This window comes from Acromyrmex echinatior, chromosome 1, assembly GCF_024713525.1.
Source record: "Acromyrmex echinatior isolate Ae372 chromosome 1, ASM2471352v2, whole genome shotgun sequence".
Lineage (NCBI taxonomy): Eukaryota > Metazoa > Arthropoda > Insecta > Hymenoptera > Formicidae > Acromyrmex > Acromyrmex echinatior.
This window is the reverse complement of record NC_141852.1, coordinates 9,245,352-9,267,738: the sequence shown is the minus strand read 5'-3', so window position 1 is coordinate 9,267,738 and position 22,387 is coordinate 9,245,352. Positions and strand designations below refer to the sequence as shown.

The window sequence follows — 22,387 nt, the reverse complement described above, 5'->3', positions numbered from 1 at the left end:
TACCAAGAAATTCATAAATGAATTTCATTGATGAATCTCATGGTAGTTAGTAACTTTTAATTTTTAGGTAATCATGTCGTGAAAACGAGCCTAAGAATTACAGAATTTCAAGTAAGTATAATATATATGTATATATATATATATATATATATATATATATATATATATATATATATATATATATTGTGAAAACGAGCGTCAATATTGACATACTTATACTTTATACTTTAATTGCGTAAATATATTATTATATATGATAAAAAAGCGCAAGAATATAACGATGTCGCCACTGTTATTAAGAGTTACAGGAATTCCAATGCAGCTCAAACAAACAAGTTCGAAACACGAATGAGCAACTCGTTCGCCAGTACTCGTGACGTATTCAATTTTTTATTCAAATTGTACTCATTTTATATAAATAAAAATGCTAATCTCTCTTCCAGAGTAAACAATAGTTTATGTGTAAATTTAAATTCTTTATTAAAATTCAAATTTAAGATGTTTCAATTCCATCCTGTTGAATCGTCCTCAATAATTAATAAATAATAATGTCGCAGTTGTTGCATGGAAATTGAAGTAATTATCGTAGTTAAATGTAGTAAAATAAAGAAAGTCACGCTGAGATATATAAGTTTCCTGCGTCAACATCAATTAATTTTTCAAATATATATGAACCAAATATATATGTAGTGGAATTCTAAATTATATAAGTCAAATGAGTCATATCAAATTCGTAATTTCATTTTTTATGTGAACTGTTCAACGTCCTAATTAATGTATCACGAAACTCATGTATTTTGTGCCCGTTTCTATCAATGTAGTTTCATTTTAATCTTGGTTTAATTAACTTTTCATCTTTTTCTAATTTTAACAATAAGAATTAGAAAAACGTAAAGTTGAACCGAGATTAATCTACAGACATCAATATAACTTTATTTATTTTACTGTATCTGAGTGCAATAATTACTTCAACTTCCATGAAACAGATCCGATATTTGTTAATCATTAAGGATGACTCACAAGTGAGGGATCAAAATGTCTTAAATTTGAATTTCAATAAAAAATGTAAAATGACATATAAACATGTAATATTGGCTCTGATTGATATTTTTACCTATATATTCTCTACACTGAAAAAAAATATAATCAATTTTAATAAATATTTAGTTGAATATTGCCAACTAAATATTTATTAAATATAAAGATATATTTATTTGATACAAGAAATGTTAATTTGATTTAACAATCATTTTTTTTATTGAACAAATATTTACTTACTGTAAGTAAATATTTAGTTGGCAGTATTGAACTAAATATTTATTAAAATTAACTATATTTTTTTCTCAGTGTAAGCTTTTTCTTATACTTTTTGTTTACTCATTCGCTTGATCCGAATTGAGCTTTGAACAAAACTAATTTTCGTTAAAAAAAAACTACGAAACTCAAAGAAAAACAATTGTATGAGATCGCAAGTAATTTTTGGTTTTCCAGCGAGTAGATATATAAAAACTTTGTCGCTTTTTACAGTGAATATGCTATCTTTAGTAACTTTGCAAAATTGAATCCATGTTCAACGTGTTAAGAAGAAAGTACGAGGAGAATATCAGATTAATCTTTTTCTTTTTTTCAAATTGTGTTCTCAAGGGACAGATCTTCGAAATAGAACAGAGGAATCGAAGATTGTAATAGATATTCCACATAACTTTCGTGTCACACTACGTATTGGAGAGTGATTGAGGCTGATGTCCCATGAGCGGAAATCGGCGGAAATTTACAGCGGAACGGAACAGCGAGACCATTCGCAAAAAAAAAGCAAAATAATGACTGCAGAGTTGCGATTAGTCGCGTTCTTCCATTCCGCTGTACATTTCCGCTCATAGAATTGCATAGGATGCCAGAGAATTGTAAATTGAGGATTAAATTACAATCGGAACCAAACGGATTAAAATGAAAATTATCTGAGTGATTAGTCGAATTTTAATCTCCAATTCGCAATCCTCAATCTCCAGTACGTATAATGATAAACACGGTAATAACATTTCTGCCCGTATTCATAGTCATACCTTGTACTTAAGGCTTCCTTAAATTTATCTTTAGATGCTCAGTAACCAATGACATAATTCGTAGAGTGAAGATCTGAAGATAAATTTAAGGAAGCCTTAAAATAAAAGGACTGACTATGAATACGGGCATTGATTTCGACCGCCTCGCAAAACTCGAAGACCAGTCATTTTTATACGTATGTCGCCTGCCTTAAGCCATGAATATGCATTGCGTTTGTGCGATACATCACGAGTAACGCAGTCGGCAGTCCGGACAGTCCCGGGCTCGTTCAGCGCGCTGCCAATGACAGCTCGCTCCCCTTCCTCCTCCCTTCTGCCCCGTTGCGGCGTTGTGGCGTTGCCTCCTCGCCGACCGCGATTAATCACTCCGCCTCAATATCAAAGCGTGACGGCGGCGCGGTTTTATCTCGCTCGACGACGGAAAACGTGATTAATCATTAGCAGCGAGAGACCGAGCGAGACTCGGGGAATCGGTGTGTGCAATCAATGCGCTCGGGCGCGTTGGCGCGAATGACGTTTCATTCATATGTGCCGAGTGCACGTGTCAACGCACATGGCTGGTGCAGCGAGAGGAGGAAGGCGAAGGTTGGCGGGGGGAGACGGGGAGGGGAAAAGGGAGGAGGAAACGGTATACCTTCCGGCGACACTTGTGAACACTTGTGAATCGCGGATCGCTTTTCAAGGAACGCACGAAAGCCACAATGAAAAACCAAATGACTTTATTTCGATTCTTAACGTCAATTAAGGGTCAAAATTTTGTATCCAAAAAGTATCGTTTTGACTCCCATGATGTCAAAATAAAGTCGTTTTGACTTTCTCTTGACTCGGTGTGTTGGATTGAGAAGACAAGCCGGCAGTGAGCGTGAATTACGATCCGCATCGTATCGACAGTTCTTTTCCCTTTTACGCGAAAGGCACGTAACACGCATGCGAATTACGACGTAAATCTACAATATCCATATATGCCATGTGATGCCACGCGAGCGAGTTCGAACGCCTTCCAGGTTGCACTCGCCGCGACCGCGAAGTTCGTGGGACTCGGTGAACATTCGATACTCCGATTCGATGTAGATCGAGGAGATTCCAGAGGTAATTTTTTACCGGTAATGAGACGAAAAATACTCACGTTCGTCGACACGAGAGCGAAGCACCCGATCCGACGATCTGTGGATGAGGTTATGATACAGATGGGTACACGCGCGAATCACCGTGAAATTCCACCTCGGAGCTAACAGATCCGAGCGCATTAACGCGGTAAATTCGTGACGGACGTGACGAGTTAATAATTGATGTCACCTTTATTGAAATTCACAATCTTAAAATTGTCACGTCAATATATAACCCGATATTTCAACATACGGCACCTTCCAAAGCGACCGAAGTAATCGGAGGACTAAACTAGGAAAACTTTCATAGTGGCGACATCTGTTGTGAGAAATAAGTTATGCATGTAAAGATAGTTCAATCTGTCGATATGTTATCATTTGGAAAAAAATCAATCGATAATATTTAGTATCGTTGCTCAAATCCCGCTCCTAATTTCTATAACTTTATAGGTTTTTTTACCTATAGTATGAAAAGAAAAAAGGTGTGAATTCCAAACTATTTTCTGCTATAAAATTATATTCTTATTTACTAATATGAGACAAAGATTGAATGATTATTTGTTACAGCTCGGACACAACGAAAGGAATAAGAAATAAGAACAAGAAATAAAACATACACACATAGACAATAGATTAACTTATCAGAAATTGCTTTGCATTGATACAAAGTTTCCGATAGATTGAAATCTATGGCAATAGATTGAAATCTATTGCTTTGCATTGATACAAAGGTTTCCGATAGATTGAAATCTATGGTTGCTTGATTGACATTTCCTATTCTTATACCTTATTTATATCATTGTTGGAACACTATCTTTTGGTGAAAAGCATCAATAATATATACATATAAAAATGATATATACATGTATAAAGTTACACATGTTATATATACATTAAAAAATAATTATATATATATATATATATCACTTTTTATATGAATGAAAATTTTTCATGAAATTCGAAGGCAAGGCGGAAATTATTATTCGTTCCTACTACTAGATATATTTCCGTAAAAAAATATTCGAAAGCTTATATATAAAATTCGTTTTTATAAATATACCAATACGTTTGCACTTTGTATCAAAAGGGTAGTAATGATTTTAAAATTAATTTATAATAATGCGACAGATAATGCGAAACTCATAACTCCATAGCTTCTTTACATGCTGATTCTTCTGTCGTATCATTAATTTGTCTATGTATAAGAGCGGCAGTATCTTTTGGTCTCAACATAATACTCCCTTTGTGATTATTGAAAAATTTACACTCATTTAAAGAGATATTTTTAAGAGACACACTGCTCAATTCGCTTCCCACTTCTACATTTTCTGAACGATTTACTTTCTCAGTTTCCATCACTACAGCATGTCCACTCTCAATATTCTCGAAAGAGCATTTGGTTGCAGTAAAACGTGCATTGTCATTGAGCTAAAAAAAGTGATATACATTCATTATAAATATTCCAAAAAGTCGTGTTGTCATCAAGATTAATGCAAAGTAATCATACCCGTACACCCTCGGAACAATTTTCAAATTGACAATTATTCATAACAACTTCACCAGTTCCATAAATAATGATCGCTGTACCTAATTCTTGAAAAACTGTATTTTCAAGTATTAATTTCGCTCCCGGCATAACAACTGCACCCCATTTAGCATTACTATTTGCAGTGATATTAGAGACACGTATTCTAGAACCAGTTACGATTACAGTACAGTCCTTTCTGATAATTATACCTGCCTGAAGTAATCCCAAGTCGATGCAGACATTCCTCAACAATATCTATTGGATTTCATAAATAAATCAATAACAGAAATATCAGAAACATTGATAAATTTATTATTGAAGCATACCTCATTGCCAGAAAAATCAAACAGAGACGATGACATATTTGTGTCATGTGGAGAAATTATAGTGTCCTCTGTGTTAGAAATTCCTATAATTGTACCTCCTTCTTGTAATCCAATGGAACCTTTAATCGAATAGTTTCCTTCACCTAGCAAAATAGTATCGCCTGTCTCAAATATATCCATAACATCATCCAAATATCCACATATTCTGAAATATAAACAATGTAGAAATTACAATAATTTTTCAATCTTTCCAACTCTTTTTGCTTAAAATCGAAATGTACTTAATAGATGCATCCTCAGGTAACATCATTTGAATTTTGTTAGAAAATTCCTGGAGTTCTTTGACAATACCACCCAACCACACAAAATAATACAAGCTTCTTCCATTTTCATTATCGCTGCGCTTTTTTCTTCTGTTATATGATTGATTCTTCCCAAGCAATCCTCTCAACGAAGGATTCTCCAGTAGATCCATCTCTGCTTTAATCTGCTGAAGTCGAAAGTGGAGCTTCATCAAGGTACATGTTTCCTGTGCCAACTCTTCAGGCATATCATCTTCCTGAAAATCTTCTGGTAGCAAAGATTCACATGTTGAAATTTTCTTCTGTATCTCCTTTCCTTCACTGATTAATGATTTAATAATGTCACACGTTTCCTTATTGATAATTCCGTTATTCATGTCAAAGTACAATCTGATCCTACGCTCCAGATGTTGCTCAACCCAATCGATATCGTCATCCTCGTCCTCATCCCACGGCATCCACAGATAATGGTAGAAAAATCGTAGTCGATCCACACAATGTGCAGTGCCTACTATATCCAAACTGTGATTTTGTTGATCGATAGTGGGATACAACTCAACCAGTGGTACTTCATGCTTCTCGGGTAGATGTATGTCATCTTGAACAGCTGTGATCTTCACCAAGGCGTTCAATATCGGAAAGTCCATCCCCAATACCTCCACCTTCACAATCGTTGGATAACGAATACCATAGTTCTCACACGTTGTACGCGATATCTTCCACAATGCCTGCCAGCCAACCGGCTCGATGACAAGCTCCACATCGCAGACCCATTCCGTTCGAATACTCGAGGCGGGCACTATTCTCCCTTGTGCGGACAGTATGTTAGTATATTCCTCCAATCTCTCGGCAAGGGTTTTATCGTGGAAGGTGTATATATGCGTATGCTCGCTCATTGTACATATATTCACACACAGTCCTGTTTACGAAATTGTCCAGATAATTCCAGGTGATTCCAAGTCTCTAATGCGTGTAAAGAGTATAGATATTGTGTTTCAAAATTATCACACCACGTTTTTTTCGAAAATCACAACGCAATCAGAAGCGACACCGAGGAGACGCCATCAAAAACGAACGTTCATGTAATTCACAGTAACGAAGATAGGCTCATCGACGACTCGTTGGATAATAGTAGAACGCCGATCAATTATCGGTAACTAGGGAGTCAATTGTGTATCTTTGAATTAAAAAATTATAAAAGTGAAAAGAGTACAAGAATGAGCATTTTCATGATGTAAAAATGTAATTTTGAACGGAAAGAGCCGGAAATCTCCGACGCGGCTCCGAACTTCATGCTGCACTCGCATATGATCGTATAACCTCAAACGTAGAAATTTTTAGTTGTTTTAACCTTTCCGCGTGGAAATGTCGATCGAACAGAATCAAGCTCTGTCCGTATAAATTTCTTGTTCTCAAACTTTCGCGATTAATGATCATTGAATTACAGCCAGCGAATCGGAAGTATTATCGTGTCTATATTTATAACCCAATGCTTCTATTTATGTCACAGATGATTCGCCGAAAATAAACCTTCGCAAATAATACGTCTAGATAGTTCCACATCTGTAATACAATGCACAAGCAGTTCCTGGATCATTCCGAAAATGAACACCAACTGAATTGCAAACTACGATTTTAATTGCAGTGTCAAAGTTTTAAGAAATCAAATTGTTCACTGTCACTCTTGGAAGCTCGTTTTAAAAACTTAGGTCTATCTCTCTCCCTCTCGGTTAATTGTAAATTGTCAACAAACGAAAGGTGAGAAGTTCAAATTAGAATCTGTTTTTTTCTTTTGATATTTCTTAATGTTTATTGAAACTTTTAGCATCAGCTTTCATTACAAAATTTGTGACAATTGATTTTAATTTACGTATAGATGTCATACTAAAAATTGTATTATTATTAAACTATGTATACATTTTTGTTCCACTAACACTACATAATTATATAATTTAGAATAATATATGTTTCATAATTTCGAATAATTTTATATTTAAAGTATTGGAATAATGTTACTTTGAAATAATGTTGAAATAATGTTATATTTCAGTCTTATTTTTTATAATTTTGAACTTGAAGAATGCTTTTATTTTAAAAAATAATCAAGTAACAAAAACTTTAATAAATTATGAAGAGACAACTATGTTCTTTTAACTTTAAAAATTATCCTGTTACAAATTAAAATATTTGCAAAATTATAGAAAAAAATCATATATAAAATAATATATATAAAATATCGAATACAGAAGAATCTTTTCATAAAATTATTCTTTACACAACAATATGTTGAAATATTTAGTGCAATATTATATATTTTGTATTATAGAGCTTTTCCATCATGACAAAGACAGATATGACTGCACAGGAGTGGAAAGAGAAGGGTAATGAAGAATTTAACAAAGGCAATTGGTCTGAAGCCTTGAGTTACTACACAAATGCATTGAAATTAGTAGACGAGGATAACGTTGAGAAAGCAGTGTACTATAAAAATCGAGCTGCTGCTCATTTAAAACTACGCAATTACGAAAACGTAATTAAAGACTGCGACAATGCATTAAAGATATGTTCTAATGATCCCAAGTCATTGTTTCGTAGATGTCAAGCATTAGAAGCGTTAGAAAGATTTGAAGAGGCATATCGAGATGCAAGGAATATTATTTTATCTGATCCTAATAATAAAGTTATTCAGCCTATAGTGGCGCGCTTGCATGAAATTGTACAAGAACGTCATAAGGAAAATTCACGTATTAGTGCCAAAGTAAATATACATACATAATTATTATAAAATTTATTGACTTATTGGACATAATAATTTGATATAGATAATATAACATTTTTTATGTTATTTTTATATATTATAAATATATTCATACATTCTTGTTTTACTTTAATGTTACATAATTTGGCTGATTAAATTTTTTTATTTTATAATTACTAATTATTATCGAGTAAATCTATATACGGATAAAAATTATATGAATATTTTACAATTAATCTCTTTGTATTACAGACCATTGTATTTAAGTACTCTTAATTTTGCTTTATATTAGGTATCACAAATGCTGGATCTAGCGTTTAACATGAGCGTAGATAAGGAAAAACGTGAAACCGCTATGAATAATCTGCTTGTGCTCGCACGTGAGAGAGCTGGTGCCGAGGAGATCTTTAAACAAAAAGGTGTATTCAAAATAGCAGAGCTTGTGAAAGTTGAAAAGAATGAAGAAGTAATCTGTAGCGCGATTCGTATTGTAGGCGAGTTATGCAAAAATAATATTAGCCGAACTGAATCTATTATAAAAGACCTTGGTGTGCCTTGGTATCTAAAAATGATGAACAGCACATCTACAGAGAGAGTCAACGCATCTCAATATTGTTTACAGGTAAATATTAGGAGACATGGTCATGTCTTGACGCTAAATAATGTATAATTATATAACTAAATATTCATTCATTGTATATATTTTGATTTCAGAATATACTCAACGCTTATAGTGGTATGGATAATAAACCCGATTCTAAACCTGATAAGGCTTTGTGTGAGGCACATAAGAAAGAAATAGACACGATTCTGTCGTGTTTATTGTATAGTATAACGAATAGAACAATAACAGGCCTTACAAGAGACGCAATAATAGAACTTATTATGCGTAACATTCATTATACTGCATTAGATTGGGCTGAACGATTGGTCGAGCTTCGCGGTTTGCAGAGATTGATGGAAGTGGCCAGTGAAATGGAAGAATATAAATATGAATCCTCAATGAACATCACATCTTCCACGCGAACTATAACTAGTGTGTGCTTAGCTAAAATATATGAAAACATGTACTATGATGCTGCTAAGGAGAAATTTAGCAACGCTATTGAGGAGTTTATTAAAGATAAATTGCTTTCGCCTGACATAGAATCGAAGGTATGAATTCTATAACTTCTAATCTTTTTTATTTATTTAAATTATTCCATAAAAAAAAAGAATATACATTCTTTAATGTAGCCTCTTTGAATGATTTGAAATTTATTTTTATTTAAAATGTTTCAAAAATTATCTTTTTAATTCTTAATATTGTGTGTGTATATTTTAAGTTTTAGATAACAAAATTGAATCGTTATTTATTGAAGAATATGATTTTGTTTTTATCTATATATTATATTTTCTAAAGCTTAATTTATTAAAGATATATTTCTTCTAATTTTTATTAAAATGAAATAAAACTATAACTGCCTAAGTATGCTTATTAAGAAGAGATCAATATTTCACGAAGTGAAAAATTTATTAATTATTAATCGATTGTTTTAGGTACGTGTAGTGGTTGCGATAACAACTTTATTATTAGGCCCATTAGACGTTGGAAATGCAGTTGTGGCTAAAGAAGGGATTTTAGAAATGATCCTCGTTATGGCAGGAACAGATGATGTATTACAACAAAAAGTGGCTTGCGAATGTATCGTGGCTGCTGCGACTAAAAAAGATAAAGCCAATGCGATTATAAGTCAGGGTGTAAATATATTGAAGAAGTTATATATGTCTAAAGATGATTCAATTCGAGTTCGAGCATTAGTGGGTTTGTGCAAGTTGGGTAGTTCTGGAGGCACGGATGCAACTATTAGACCATTTGCGGATGGAGCGACAAAGAAATTAGCCGAAGCTTGCAGACGATTCTTGATCAATCCCAAAAAAGATAAAGATATGAGAAAATGGGCTGTAGAAGGGCTGTCATATCTCACTTTCGACGCTGAGGTCAAAGAGAAAATGATCGAAGACCAACAAGCCGTACAAGCGATGATTGAGCTCGCCAAAACTGGTGATCAGTCGGTTCTTTACGGCGTGGTAACGACGTTGGTAAACTTATGCAACGCTTACGATAAACAAGAGCTCATACCTGAGATGATAGAATTGGCAAAGTTTGCGAAACACCATATTCCTGAGGAACATGAACTGGACGACATCGATTTCGTAAATAAAAGACTGTGCGCGTTAGCGAAGGCCGGTGTGACTAGCGCTCTGGTGAGCCTCGCCAAAACAGAGAGCCAGAACAGCAAGGAATTGATAGCCCGCGTTTTCAATGCGATATGTAGTCAACAGGAAGTGAGAGGAATGATCGTTCAACAAGGTGGCACGAAGGCTTTGCTACCGTTAGCGTTGGATGGCACGGATAAGGGAAAGAAGCAAGCCTCGCAAGCGTTGGCTCGTCTGGGAATCACGATAAATCCGGAGGTCGCGTTTCCCGGTCAAAGAATCATGGAAGTTGTTCGACCGTTCATAAATCTCCTGAACCCAGAATGTTCCGCTCTCGAAAATTTCGAGAGTCTAATGGCTTTATGCAATTTAGCTGGTGTGAACGACAGCGTGCGAAAACGTATATTGAAGGAGGGAGGATTTCAGAAGATCGAGGCCTACATGTATGAGGACCACGATATGTTAAGACGTGCGTCCACACAAGTTATAAACAATTTGATAATATGCGAGGACGTAATTCAATATTTCGAGCACGAGAATGATCGAGTCAAGTATCTCGTGATATTGTGCGAGGACGAAGATGAAGATACTAGCATAGCAGCGGCTGGAGCTCTAGCGATGCTGACGTCTGCCAGCGAAAAGGCTTGCGAAAAAGTTTTTGACTCGAAAGATTGGTTGGAATCTCTGCGTTTTTTACTCGCTAATCCAAACAGTGACGTACAATACAGGGGTATTGTAATTGTGCTAAATATGATGAGAAGTACTAAAGACGTCGCTGCAAAACTCATCGAAACGGACATAATGGAACTGTTGATGGCATTGAGCAAAAACGATACTATTGAGCAAAACGAGAAGATCAGGGAATTAGCATCCACTGCTTTAGAGGCTGCTGCGGAATGGAAACTGATCAAGAAAAATGATGAAGAAAATGAATCGTCACAAAGCACTAGTGCAGAACATGTCGATTAAGGAGATTGTATGTATGAACATTTAGATAATATTAATTAAGATCTAAATGTATATGTTCCTCACATTTCAAATCGAGTGCCTTAAAGTGAATGTTACGATGAAATTTTTGAAATATCATCGTTTTAAACATACTCATGCGATTATATTCATATTTATATCTTTAAATATACGATCTCCGTGCAATATTACAGTTTAGTACATAATTTGCCAAAGTGTAATATTTTTTTAATATTATATATTATATAGGACCGTATATGTGATAACAAACTATAGAAATCAATATCATTTTTTAAATATATTGTATGAAATAATATATGCACGGAGATATTGTATATAAAGTTTTAGTAAATTAACTATAAATATATTTAGCATCATAATTAGAATAGATAATCATTATCGCATCAAGTTATATAAGAATAGTATGTTTAAATACAATATTACATATTTATTTATAGATAATATCGTACACAATTATATGTTATACATCAAAAATGTCCATTTAACAACAAATACATTTACTTTACAAGTCCTTTATAAAAAAATCAAATATATATATATATATATATATATTAGAAATTCTCTAAAAAAAATGAATGAATTTTAAAAAATAAATTTATTTGATTACTAATGTAAAATATGGGCAAAATACCAGAAAGAAATGATCGTATATCAGGAGATCATTTTTTGTAACTTTCCTTTTCAATTTTTTAGTATTCATTATATTAAATTTCAAGAAATTATATATATTATATATCAAAGAAAAATAAATTTTTTTTGGACAATATAAGAAAATCTTTATTTAAAAAATTCTTAATTTTCAACAATTTTAGTCTGAAAATTTAATAGAAAGCTATAATTTACAAACAACAAGTGTAATAAACTAAAACTGTAATTTTAACGAAATTGTAACAAAAAAAAAATGTTTCTTTCAAATATTTAAAAACGCATGCATTAACATATTTGAAATATCCATCAATATCATAAATTTAAAAATGGATGAGCCAACGCTTGCTCTGCGGTAATACGTGTCCTGAAATCTAAATCTAAAAGTTTCATCAAAAGATGATACGCCTCCTTAGGATATTCGATATCTGGCGGTACCTTAAAGTTTTATAATATTTTGAAATAAAAATAAAGATATTATATACATCTGAAGCAACAAGGAGAAAAATTAGACATAAAAATTTAATTTTCGCATTAAAGGCAATTCTATTTGACAATAAAATGAAATAATATGACAAATATTCTACGTTCACAATGATTTTAATATTTTTAAACATATAAAACTCAAAAAAGATTCAATCAATGATTATATCTACTTTCTTCTGCTATATTGCTTCATTAAATAAAAAAGACTATTTAAAATATAAACGAGATATACCTTATGTATACTATTCTGTATATCATAAATCACACTTTTGTTTCTTTGTTTTAACTTTATGCACAAAGATTTAATGTCCACACCTGGCAAATTTTCACTAAAGATAACCTTTTTGCCTGAATTAAATAAAAAGAAAATAACATAAATATAAAAATTAATATAAAAAATTAATAGAAAGAAACGAAATGATATTAAAGAAACGAAAAACAATTCGAATAAATGAATCAGAAAAACTCGAATAAATAAATCAATCGCAGTATTTGTTAAAATACCTAATTTTTGCGCACACTTTTGTACTTCTTTAGAGCCAAATATTGTTGTAATTTCTGCTAAAGCTGTACAGTCATCAGGTGAACGAAAAAACGGTTGTGAACTACTAAGTATGCATAGCATTATTACACCACAAGCCCAGATATCAATCGCTGAAATTTGTTTAATTTTTCTTTTAGTTTCAATAGATGTTTAATTTTTAGAAATGGTTTTATGCATCGTCCAGTATTAATACCTGATGTTTGCATAACATGTTTTAGTAAAACCTCTGGAGCACGAAATCCAGGCGTGCCCGCACGAGGTGCCTGCTGCTGCGGTTCTTTTAAACATATTACGCATACTTTAGATTTTCCAAAACAGTTGCATTTATTATTCACGTTTCTCTTAGCATCAGATTGGAGGCTTACGTTATTCTAAAACAAATTACAACGAAAGATAAGAGAATATTGAAATGTAAATCATTTCAATATATAATAATTCGTAAAATGTTACTCTACTTCATTCGATCTCTTCCGCTTTGTCCCATGTGCTTCAATGCTTTCTCCGCTTGTTCTCATATTTTTCTCCACAGAATATTCTTGCGCAAGACCAAAATCCACTAACAAATATCTAAATAAAAAATTGTGTTAATCATTTTTCGAAATCAAAGTATTTTCATTTCGCACAAGTTTACCTTTTATTTTTACGATCATAAAGAAAGTTACTAGGCTTTACATCCCTGTGTATGATATGAAATTTGTGAACTCTTCTTAAAGCAGTTAATAGTGCTCTCATATAATCCTTTGTTTCGTCAACAGTCATATCTTGGACGTATTCCTTATCATAATTATCACTGTGAGTATTTTTGATGTTAAAATAAAGATTTGAATGTAAATTGCAAACTTACCGCGAACCTATCGTGCCTCATATATGGCATTACAAATACTACTGAACTACGATGCCTCAAACACAATTCTAATTCAACGATATAATCTTTTCCTCTAAAATATTCAATACATTCTCATTAATATTAACTAATATTCACATGAAACAATGGTACATTGTTTCGGACTAAAATTTAACCAACGTACCCTATCTGTTGCAAATACTGCAATTCGCGTCTGATCCTATCGGGATGGCAGGTAGGAATTAATTGTTTCAATGCAAATTTCTTACGTCCATCGGAAGACTTTAGAGTAGCTAGAAAGACAGAGCTAAACGCACCTTTCCCAACTTTGTAATGCACGTTGAACAACTTATTCACTATCGGAATTGATGACGTAAGACTAGCACAACTATCTGCTGGAATAACAATATATATCATTATTAAACTTGTATATATTTATTTCATAAAAAACAACATTAAAATATTTATTTTGATAAAAATCATATCAATCCTCTGAATTTGATAAACGCCAAAATCTGTAATAAAGTTATAATACTAGGTTTGTAAGATCAATTTAATTTGTATTAATTAAAAGGCACTAATTAATTTCAAAGAATTAAAATGATATAACTCGTGTAAAAAAGAATGAAAAACTAAGTTTATCTGAATACGAGTAATTCAAATTTATAGATTTAATATATAGAAAATTGAATTATTTGATATTTTTGTATAAAATGATAATTACTACAATAATAGGTAATAATAAGAATTAAGATGTAATAATAAGGTAAAAAATACATTGTATTTGAATTTAATAATAATAAAAATACATAATTATATTTAAGTCTACTATTAGTAAATTCAAGCATAATAATATATCTATTTTTTAACTTAACATTACTTCAGAAAAAACTGAAATATCTTTACTCAACAGAATCATTAGATGCTTTCCAGTAGGAGATATAGATGACATATGTAACATAATGAATCATTGCATTCTTGTTGTTTGCTAATGTTCAGAAATGGGCATGTATTTTAAATACTTTTATTTAAAACAAGTATTTGCATTTCAAGTATATTTTGTATTTTGTATTTCAGCAGAATACAGTATTATGTATTTAAAATTGAAAGATAAAAAGTTTTTTTGTATTTTGTAATTTAAATAATAAGATTGATAATCAATCCTAGTATGTGAAATACAGAATATTTTTATATGCTCCAATGAAATACAAAATATTTTCATGTATTCCACTGAAATACAAAATACAATTGTCTTACAAATATTATTTTTTAAATAAAAGTATTTCAAATATGTGCCCATCTCTGCTAATATTAAACCAAGATGAAATGGTCATTGTGCTGTTGAACTTTTTACTGGAAAATACCTAATTTGTTATCCGAATAATCACTTCCTAAAGAATCTAACAGACCTATATCAGCTCTAGAAAGTTCTGATTAAATAGAAGAGCTAAATTGAAGATTTATATTCTATAAATACTTCCGAATCATAATAATTAAACGAATTTTAATTCTCATAGTTCAATCTATAAATCATTTATAAATCAATTAATAACAAAATAACATGTACAAAATACTTGAAATACTGCATAAAATTGCTACTCCATGACAAAGATATTGAGAATTTATCTAAAAAAAATAACAGAACCCAATAATTTGCTTTTTAAAGTAACTGATGGAATAATAAAACTGCGTATATATTTATATAGCATAATGTAAATATATCTCTATAGCAAACAAAATAGCAATCTTTTTTAAAAGCATGAATAATACCATCACTGTCTTCTTGATATGAATTATTGGATTCCATCCTGTCTCCTATTTCTGGAATATTTTTCAGTTCATGATATCAATCATATCAATATGTCATTAAACTCACTTTCTTCTACGTCTGTGTCATTCACTGTTAATGATTGCTTCCTACTTAATTATTAGCGTAATACAGCTGTGTATAACTTGAACATAACCTTAGAAATTGGCGCCATATTCATTATGTTCGCGCCATTTGTAGCGGGTGCAATAAAGGCCAATTCTCATGAGATTAAAGTTAACATTCGTAAGTTGATTACAAAATAGAGAATTTTTGGAAACTCGAAAACCTTTCTATCCTACAACCAATAAACAGCTTAACAAATTTGTTCAAGTCAAATGAACTAACCTAATTTTTTTTCTATATTAAACAACAACAAAAATCAATAATTCTATGATTTTATAAATATCTAAATTCTAATAAAATTAAGTGTTAATATATTAAAAAATTACATGTTTAAAAAAGGATGTAGATATCACTTATTAAATCAATCACTTATAATTCAAAAAACAAAATTTCGAATTAATCACTCTTTTTCTTTTATATATTAAATATAAATAATAAATTAGTAATTTTATTTAATTTGTTCCTTTAATTTTTCTCATTTATTAAAAAACAATAATGCATATTAATAGAGTAATCTAAATATATTATTTTAAAATAGTGTAAATATTATTCAATAAGTTATAATTACGGATTTGTCAAATTGACAAAATTATTCAAAAGAAAATTTTGAATTATACAATCGTCGTACATTTCTAATTCTTCTCTTTGCGTATGAATAACAATAGAAAATCAATAATTTTGCGATTAAACAATTATACATATATTACATTGTTTTTAAATTGATTATATTTTCAAAATTGATTTTTTGGACTAAAATATGAAAGTCCTTTGTTCTGCACATGATTGGTTCATTTCTCCATTCATCTATCCACTCTGTCTTGACAGTTTTATGCAATAATTTGAATCCGCGGAAATTTTTGCAACACCTCGAAAAATCTTGAACGATAAACAATTATTTAAATTACTTGCAATAATAACTAAAGCCAGCTGTTTCATGATTTACAAAACTATCTTGTAAGAATTTATTTTTGTAATAGATTTGTCGGAAGGATGTTTCCTCCAGAAAGAAAACTCTACGAAGATATATAGTATATTTAATATATAAAAATCGTACGAAACTGCAGATCAGTTTATCAGGAGTTACAATAATCATATGGTTCAATATATGGTCAAGGTAATGATTTCCATTCAATTGGATCGAATACATCTAGCGTTGCAAAGAATTACAGGAGGTCGCCACGCTCGACGACCTTGCTTTGACTTTGGGACGCCAACTTATCGCGGCTTGGCCTCGTCGAGCTGTGATCGGCTTCGTGACATTACGTGTCTCGTTGGTAAAGGGTTAGTAAGATTTGTCATATCTGGCGGTACACGCTTCTTCTCCAGAGATATCACGTTAAACGGAATAATAAGAAAAAACACCGTCGTAATGACACTCAACAAGCTCAGCATCGATAAGGTGGAGTTGGCGGACAAGAGGGTGCTTATACGGTACGTATATTCTCTGAAAGCTCTTTTTTTCTGTTGTTTTGCTGTACTGGACTACACTTATTGTTCTTGCTAAATTTTACTTGTCCCATACAGCATAAATCATTCCAGCAATGTTGCAGCATTATTACAACATTTTAACAATATTGCAGTAACATTGCAACGTTCCAGCAATATTGCAGTAGCAGTGACAGTGTCCAGCAGAGAAAACAGCTTTGCAACTGTTGTTCTTTATAATATGATTAATTTACATATTTAGATCCAGTGAAAGGCAAGACCAATCATATTGAAGAATTTTAAAACAGTTGCAAAACTGCTCTTTCTGCTGAATGCAGTCGTTACTAATGTTGTAGCAATATTGCGGCAAGTTTAATATATTTCATTTGAGTATAAAAAGTATACAAAATAGTTTAGAAAAAACAGACCCAAAATCTTTTTAAGAAAAGAAGGCAGCAAAGAATCAGCAAGATACATATAATGGATACATGTAATGGAACAAAATAACTTTTCAGAGTTGATTTCAATGTACCACTGAAGGAGGGTAAGATAACAAATAATCAGAGAATAGTCGCTGCGCTGGACACAGTGAAATACGCTGTTGATAAAAAGGCCAAGTCGATCGTGCTAATGTCCCATCTGGGCCGACCAGATGGTAAGAGGGACGAGAAGTATACATTAAAACCTGTGGCCGAGGAATTGAAAACTCTGTTAGGAAGAGAGATTCTGTTTTTGAATGACTGTGTCGGACCAGAAGTAGAAACTGCTTGCACCAATCCAGCATCCGGTACTATTATTTTGTTGGAAAATCTGAGATTTCACGTCGAGGAGGAGGGAAAAGGAGTAGGTCTCGATGGAAGTAAGGTATGAAAAATTACTTAAATTAATTTCATTACTCAAAAGCACTTTAATTACTTTATTTACTTTAATCCTGTACAATTATATTTTGTATTTTTTTTTGACACAAGCTAAATTAAACAAAAGTAAAAAATTTTATGTTCAAAATTTTTTTGTTTAAATTTTAATTTTTATTATAATAAAGATTTTAAAACAAATTAACATTTGAATTAAAAAAAACTTATTTGATAATATAATAGAGATGTTAGAAAGTAATCCTGAATTTTCCACATTTTTTGAAATCTTAGAGTAGCAAAAAGAACTTTAATTGTACAAAAAAGATTTAGATTACAGATGGAGGAAATAAAAAATATGATTGCAGATATTAATTTAATCCTCCTAAAGGATTGGATTATTCCTGATATTTTTTTGAAATATTAGGAGCTAAATAAAAATCTCTTTCTTTTTTTTAATACACAACTTTAACAATACTTTCTAAAAATGTTAAAGTATATGTAAGAATCACTTCATAATTTTTGTGTGCTTGTAAACATGATGAAAATTAATTTCGAACATGAAGGATCCATCGTGTGTAATAAAAGACTAAAAAATCATATTAAGAATTAATTCAATGTAAACTTAAAAATATGTAAAAATGTGTAAAAGTATGATACTTAAGACTAATATATCAATTTATTTTAGATTAAAGCTGACAAAGCTAAAGTTGCTGAGTTTAGAGCATCTCTGAGAAAGCTAGGAGATGTGTATATAAACGATGCTTTTGGAACCGCTCATCGTGCTCATAGTTCTATGATGGGAGATGGATTTGATATACGAGCAAGTGGTTTTCTGTTGAAGAAGGAACTCGCATACTTCGCGAAAGCTCTGGACAATCCAGAAAGACCGTTTTTAGCTATACTCGGAGGGGCTAAGATTGCTGACAAGATTCAATTAATTAATAATCTTCTGGACAAAGTGAACGAAATGATTATTGGAGGTGGTATGGCCTATACATTCTTAAAAGTGTCCAAAGGTATGAAGGTACGTAATATTTGGTAAGAATTGCAAACAATACTGATATCTGTAATTAAATATTTCTGATTTTTATATTTATGTGATTCTAGATTGGAAATTCATTGTTTGACGAAGAAGGAGCAAAAATTGTAAACGACCTATTAGATAAAGCAAAAAAGAATAATGTCCAAATTCACTTGCCGGTGGATTTTGTGACCGCCGATAAATTTGCAGAGAATGCAGCAGTAGGAGTTGCGGATGTTGAGAGTGGTATACCCGATGGATGGATGGGTCTTGATGTTGGTCCAAAATCAAGAGATTTGTTTACAAGTAAGTACATTTTCTTTATTATTCGTAGCAAATTATTGTAAATTTTTCAAAAAATATACAGTAAGCTGCCAAAAATTTTCAGCTAATGAGTAATTATATTCCTTAGATAAAGAATCTTTACAAATAAAAACTCTAATATAAAAGTATTTAATACATATATTCTATTTAAAATATCGTGTTCTTAATTACATTCAAATTAATTATATAAGAATTTTATTAACTTATAAACTGAAAAACAGATTAACACAAAAATTATCTTAAAAGTATATTTTGTTTGTCAGAAACTTTTAGCAGCCACCGTATATGTAATAATGCATTAAGTATTTAATATTAGAAGCATTATTAATTATATTATCTTAATACAGAACCAATTAAGAGAGCAAAGGTGATAGTATGGAATGGTCCAGCGGGAGTGTTTGAGTTTGAGAACTTCAGTAAGGGTACGAAAAGTTTAATGGACAATGTCGTTGAAGCCACAACTCAGGGAACGATTACTATTATCGGTGGAGGTGACACGGCAACGTGTGCAGCTAAGTGGAAAACGGAGGATAAAGTGAGTCACGTGAGCACCGGTGGTGGTGCAAGTTTAGAACTTCTGGAGGGTAAAGTATTGCCTGGAGTTGCCGCTCTCTCTTCATCATAAATCTGTCTTTGAAATATTAATATGAAATAAAATAATGACCAATCGTTCTATGACGTAACATTCATCAGTTCTATAGAAATTTAACGAGTAGCGTTCGAATATTGGAGTCATGATTTCTTCCACCATGATTGGAGTGACAGAGAGCTTAGTCAAATTTGTGTGTTAGTGAAATTTATAGAACAAAGACATATCTATTTTTTATTTTTAACTTGTCAATGTAATCATGTTGCTTTGTTTTTCGAAATCCCAACGGAATCTTTTACGAGAAATATTGAAGTTACGATGGCATACTCTTAGATCTCTATGGTACAATTGTATTGTTGTACTGTTTAGTACATAACGCATCAAATGTGTATATTATGTGAGAAAATGTAATATACTAAGACAATATGTATCTTCTATATTAGCTATTAAGTAAATAATTGTAAGGAGACACAGTTGCCGTTATATTAATAATGTAATCGTCCCTGCACGGTAAAAAGTTCGCTCATAGTTTGAACACAAACTTCGGATTACTCTGCATCGTATTAAAATGTAAATATTAACTTTTATTTAATAGAGTAATTATATACTTTCGGCCATCTATATAATGTCGAAAATAAATACTGAACGCATTTTTATGCTTTTTTTTATGTCTGTATACTAAACACCTTGACATATGTATATGTAATTGTGAAATTATATTTTTACAGTAAATAAGTGTACACACACACACACACACACACACACACAAGTGTACAACATAATAGTGCGCATAATTTTTTAGGCATTTCCGACAGCTTAAAGAAATTGAAAAGTTGTAGGATGAATATACATCTATTTCATACAAGCTACTTACAACAAAAAAGACATTTTTTAAACAAAAGATTATATACAACTTTCAAACCCTATAACGAAAAGTACTTAATAAAAAAGAATTTTATTGTAGTATTCTGAAAAGAGTTCTCGAGGTAAGTTATATATGAGAATATGTAATGAAAAATGGAATTCTATTTAAAAAATTCAAAGAAACCTTGCCCTGATCTTGACGAAGCCACCCAAGGTCCAATCATTAATGATTTGATTTTATATTCACATTGAAGTCAAAACTTTTATTTAAAACATTTTTCTCTAAAATGCACTGATTAAAAAATATTTTAAGTGGTCAATTAAATGGGATACTCTATATGTATATGATTTTATATATTCATATATATGAAATTCGAATTGATATATAGGATATTTAAATTTGAGACAGCCTTATATAGGGTGTTCAATAAAAACCGTAACAACGTTTAAAGATAGATTCTCGAGATCATTTTAAGACGAAAATTTTAATAAAAACAAAAAATGTTAAGAATACAATAGTTCTTGAATTGTAAGCATTTGAAGTTAGTATTGAATTATACTGCTTAAAGTTTATTCCAACCAATCATGTTTTTGCTCGATAAGCAGATCTAGGGTGCGTTCCACTTAACAGCGAGCATCGTTTGTCCTTGTTTAGCATTTGATAAACGACAAGGATGAAATAATTCCACGAGCGTTGTGAACGTTAAGTGGAACATAATCCTAGTCGTTTTGCCGATTTGTGTAATGTGTGAACTCACCCATTAATACCAATATTAAAATATTAATATTTTCGGTAGCCCATCTCTAAAGAAACACAATAAAAAGCACAGGCAATAGAAACAAGAATTAATAAATTTTAACCTATCAAAAACCCTGTATACTAGAATGGACGCTTTTTGATAGGTTGAATCTCTTATTCCCTATTCCTATTGCCTGTGCTTTTTATTATGATTCCGGCTTAATGCGCATACTTAAGATGCGATTTCATGGACATCAGTTAATGCACGTCAAGACAATTTTGTGTCATATAAAGGGTCCTCTACATAGAAGTCTTAAATCGTAGGAAACTGATCAATTTTAATCGAGTATTCTCCTTATATTTGATTGTGACTGTTGATTTCGTACAACTTATAATATTATGGGCTTATTATAGGCTGGTTTATGCTTCGGTCTTAACAGATCTTACTAATCTGGATTGAAGTAATGAATTTCATGCTCTCCTATTGGTAGAGAGTGTAACGTCAACCAATAGTGAAGCATTTTCTAACCCAAGTTGGTGTAAACCCAGTCGGACCGAAAACGCTATTAAGGCCATTCTACATTGATCGTATCGTAGACATCGAAAGTCACAGCTTATTACTTCAGTCAATCCGATGCTTCAATTTTAAAGTCACATGATGTTTATGACGCTTCCGACGCTACGATATGAACAATGTAGAGTGACCTTTAAAAGTTGACAACAGTATACCATAAGATTATTTATGCTTCTTTAGTCTCAACCATAGTCTTAATCTTAGTCCCAGAAAGTTCCTATCTTTTTTTTTTGTCGACGATCGTCTATAACTTCTACGTAAAGAACCTTTAATAAC

At 31.7% G+C, this 22,387-nt stretch overlaps 5 protein-coding genes across 20 annotated transcripts in view; 2 read left to right on the top strand and 3 right to left on the bottom strand.

The window, feature by feature from the left end:
- Positions 1–3,322, bottom strand: part of LOC105146578 (pseudouridylate synthase RPUSD2) — a 176,675-nt gene extending 173,353 nt beyond the window's left edge. The window contains exon 1 of the mRNA XM_011056923.2: positions 3,190–3,322. The gene's annotated coding sequence lies outside the window, so the exon portion shown is untranslated. The remainder of the gene's footprint in view (positions 1–3,189) is intronic.
- Positions 1,503–12,043, top strand: unc-45 (unc-45 myosin chaperone). 7 transcript variants are annotated; one of them, XM_011056919.2, is made up of 6 exons: positions 1,503–3,152; positions 6,836–7,083; positions 7,652–8,083; positions 8,376–8,705; positions 8,798–9,238; positions 9,623–12,043. In XM_011056919.2, exons 3-6 carry the CDS (start codon positions 7,664–7,666, stop codon positions 11,249–11,251), a joined length of 2,820 nt encoding a protein of 939 aa, XP_011055221.1. In that variant the 5' UTR covers positions 1,503–3,152; positions 6,836–7,083; positions 7,652–7,663; the 3' UTR covers positions 11,252–12,043. The 7 variants fall into 7 exon arrangements, with proteins under 7 accessions (XP_011055221.1, XP_011055220.1, XP_011055219.1 ...); XM_011056918.2 differs by lacking the exon at positions 1,503–3,152 and adding an exon at positions 6,353–6,478; XM_011056917.2 differs by lacking the exon at positions 1,503–3,152 and adding an exon at positions 6,454–6,567.
- Positions 4,146–6,400, bottom strand: nesd (SHC binding and spindle associated nessun dorma). Its single transcript, XM_011056921.2, has 4 exons — positions 5,305–6,400; positions 5,024–5,228; positions 4,677–4,952; positions 4,146–4,597 (listed from the first exon to the last, which is right to left on the bottom strand). The coding sequence occupies exons 1-4, from the start codon at positions 6,219–6,221 to the stop codon at positions 4,310–4,312; spliced, it is 1,686 nt and encodes a 561-aa protein (XP_011055223.1). The 5' UTR covers positions 6,222–6,400; the 3' UTR covers positions 4,146–4,309.
- On the bottom strand, positions 12,020–15,855 carry LOC105146579 (non-specific serine/threonine protein kinase). Of its 10 annotated transcripts, none has more exons than XM_087407594.1 (9): positions 15,665–15,849; positions 15,559–15,609; positions 13,973–14,180; positions 13,789–13,882; positions 13,576–13,718; positions 13,400–13,511; positions 13,138–13,315; positions 12,633–13,054; positions 12,020–12,352 (listed from the first exon to the last, which is right to left on the bottom strand). In XM_087407594.1, the coding sequence occupies exons 2-9, from the start codon at positions 15,593–15,595 to the stop codon at positions 12,230–12,232; spliced, it is 1,317 nt and encodes a 438-aa protein (XP_087263720.1). In that variant the 5' UTR covers positions 15,596–15,609; positions 15,665–15,849; the 3' UTR covers positions 12,020–12,229. The 10 variants fall into 10 exon arrangements, with proteins under 10 accessions (XP_087263720.1, XP_087263715.1, XP_087263733.1 ...); XM_087407589.1 differs by having other exon boundaries at positions 13,973–14,183; positions 15,665–15,847; XM_087407607.1 differs by having other exon boundaries at positions 12,633–12,748; positions 12,905–13,054; positions 13,973–15,414; positions 15,559–15,839.
- A 1,024-nt stretch (positions 15,856–16,879) lies between these two features.
- Positions 16,880–20,585, top strand: Pgk (phosphoglycerate kinase). Its single transcript, XM_011056926.2, has 5 exons — positions 16,880–17,152; positions 17,662–18,010; positions 18,686–19,024; positions 19,108–19,327; positions 19,693–20,585. The coding sequence occupies exons 1-5, from the start codon at positions 17,091–17,093 to the stop codon at positions 19,968–19,970; spliced, it is 1,248 nt and encodes a 415-aa protein (XP_011055228.1). The 5' UTR covers positions 16,880–17,090; the 3' UTR covers positions 19,971–20,585.
- The last annotated feature ends 1,802 nt before the right edge of the window (positions 20,586–22,387 follow it).

Coding starts and splice junctions, on each gene's coding strand:
- unc-45 (XM_011056919.2), top strand. CDS start 7,664: ATGACAAAGACAGATATGACTGCACAGGAGTGGAAAGAGAAGGGTAAT. Junction 8,084..8,375: donor ATTCACGTATTAGTGCCAAA/GTAAATATACAT, acceptor GCTTTATATTAG/GTATCACAAATGCTGGATCT. Junction 8,706..8,797: donor CATCTCAATATTGTTTACAG/GTAAATATTAGG, acceptor TTTTGATTTCAG/AATATACTCAACGCTTATAG.
- nesd (XM_011056921.2), bottom strand. CDS start 6,221: ATGAGCGAGCATACGCATATATACACCTTCCACGATAAAACCCTTGCC. Junction 4,953..5,023: donor TTGATTTTTCTGGCAATGAG/GTATGCTTCAAT, acceptor GAAATCCAATAG/ATATTGTTGAGGAATGTCTG. Junction 4,598..4,676: donor ATTGTTCCGAGGGTGTACGG/GTATGATTACTT, acceptor CACTTTTTTTAG/CTCAATGACAATGCACGTTT.
- LOC105146579 (XM_087407589.1), bottom strand. CDS start 15,595: ATGGAATCCAATAATTCATATCAAGAAGACAGTGATG. Junction 14,184..15,558: donor ATATCAAGAAGACAGTGATG/GTATTATTCATG, acceptor TTGTTATTCCAG/CAGATAGTTGTGCTAGTCTT. Junction 13,719..13,788: donor TGAGGCACGATAGGTTCGCG/GTAAGTTTGCAA, acceptor AATTATGATAAG/GAATACGTCCAAGATATGAC.
- Pgk (XM_011056926.2), top strand. CDS start 17,091: ATGACACTCAACAAGCTCAGCATCGATAAGGTGGAGTTGGCGGACAAG. Junction 17,153..17,661: donor GACAAGAGGGTGCTTATACG/GTACGTATATTC, acceptor ATAACTTTTCAG/AGTTGATTTCAATGTACCAC. Junction 19,328..19,692: donor ATCAAGAGATTTGTTTACAA/GTAAGTACATTT, acceptor ATCTTAATACAG/AACCAATTAAGAGAGCAAAG.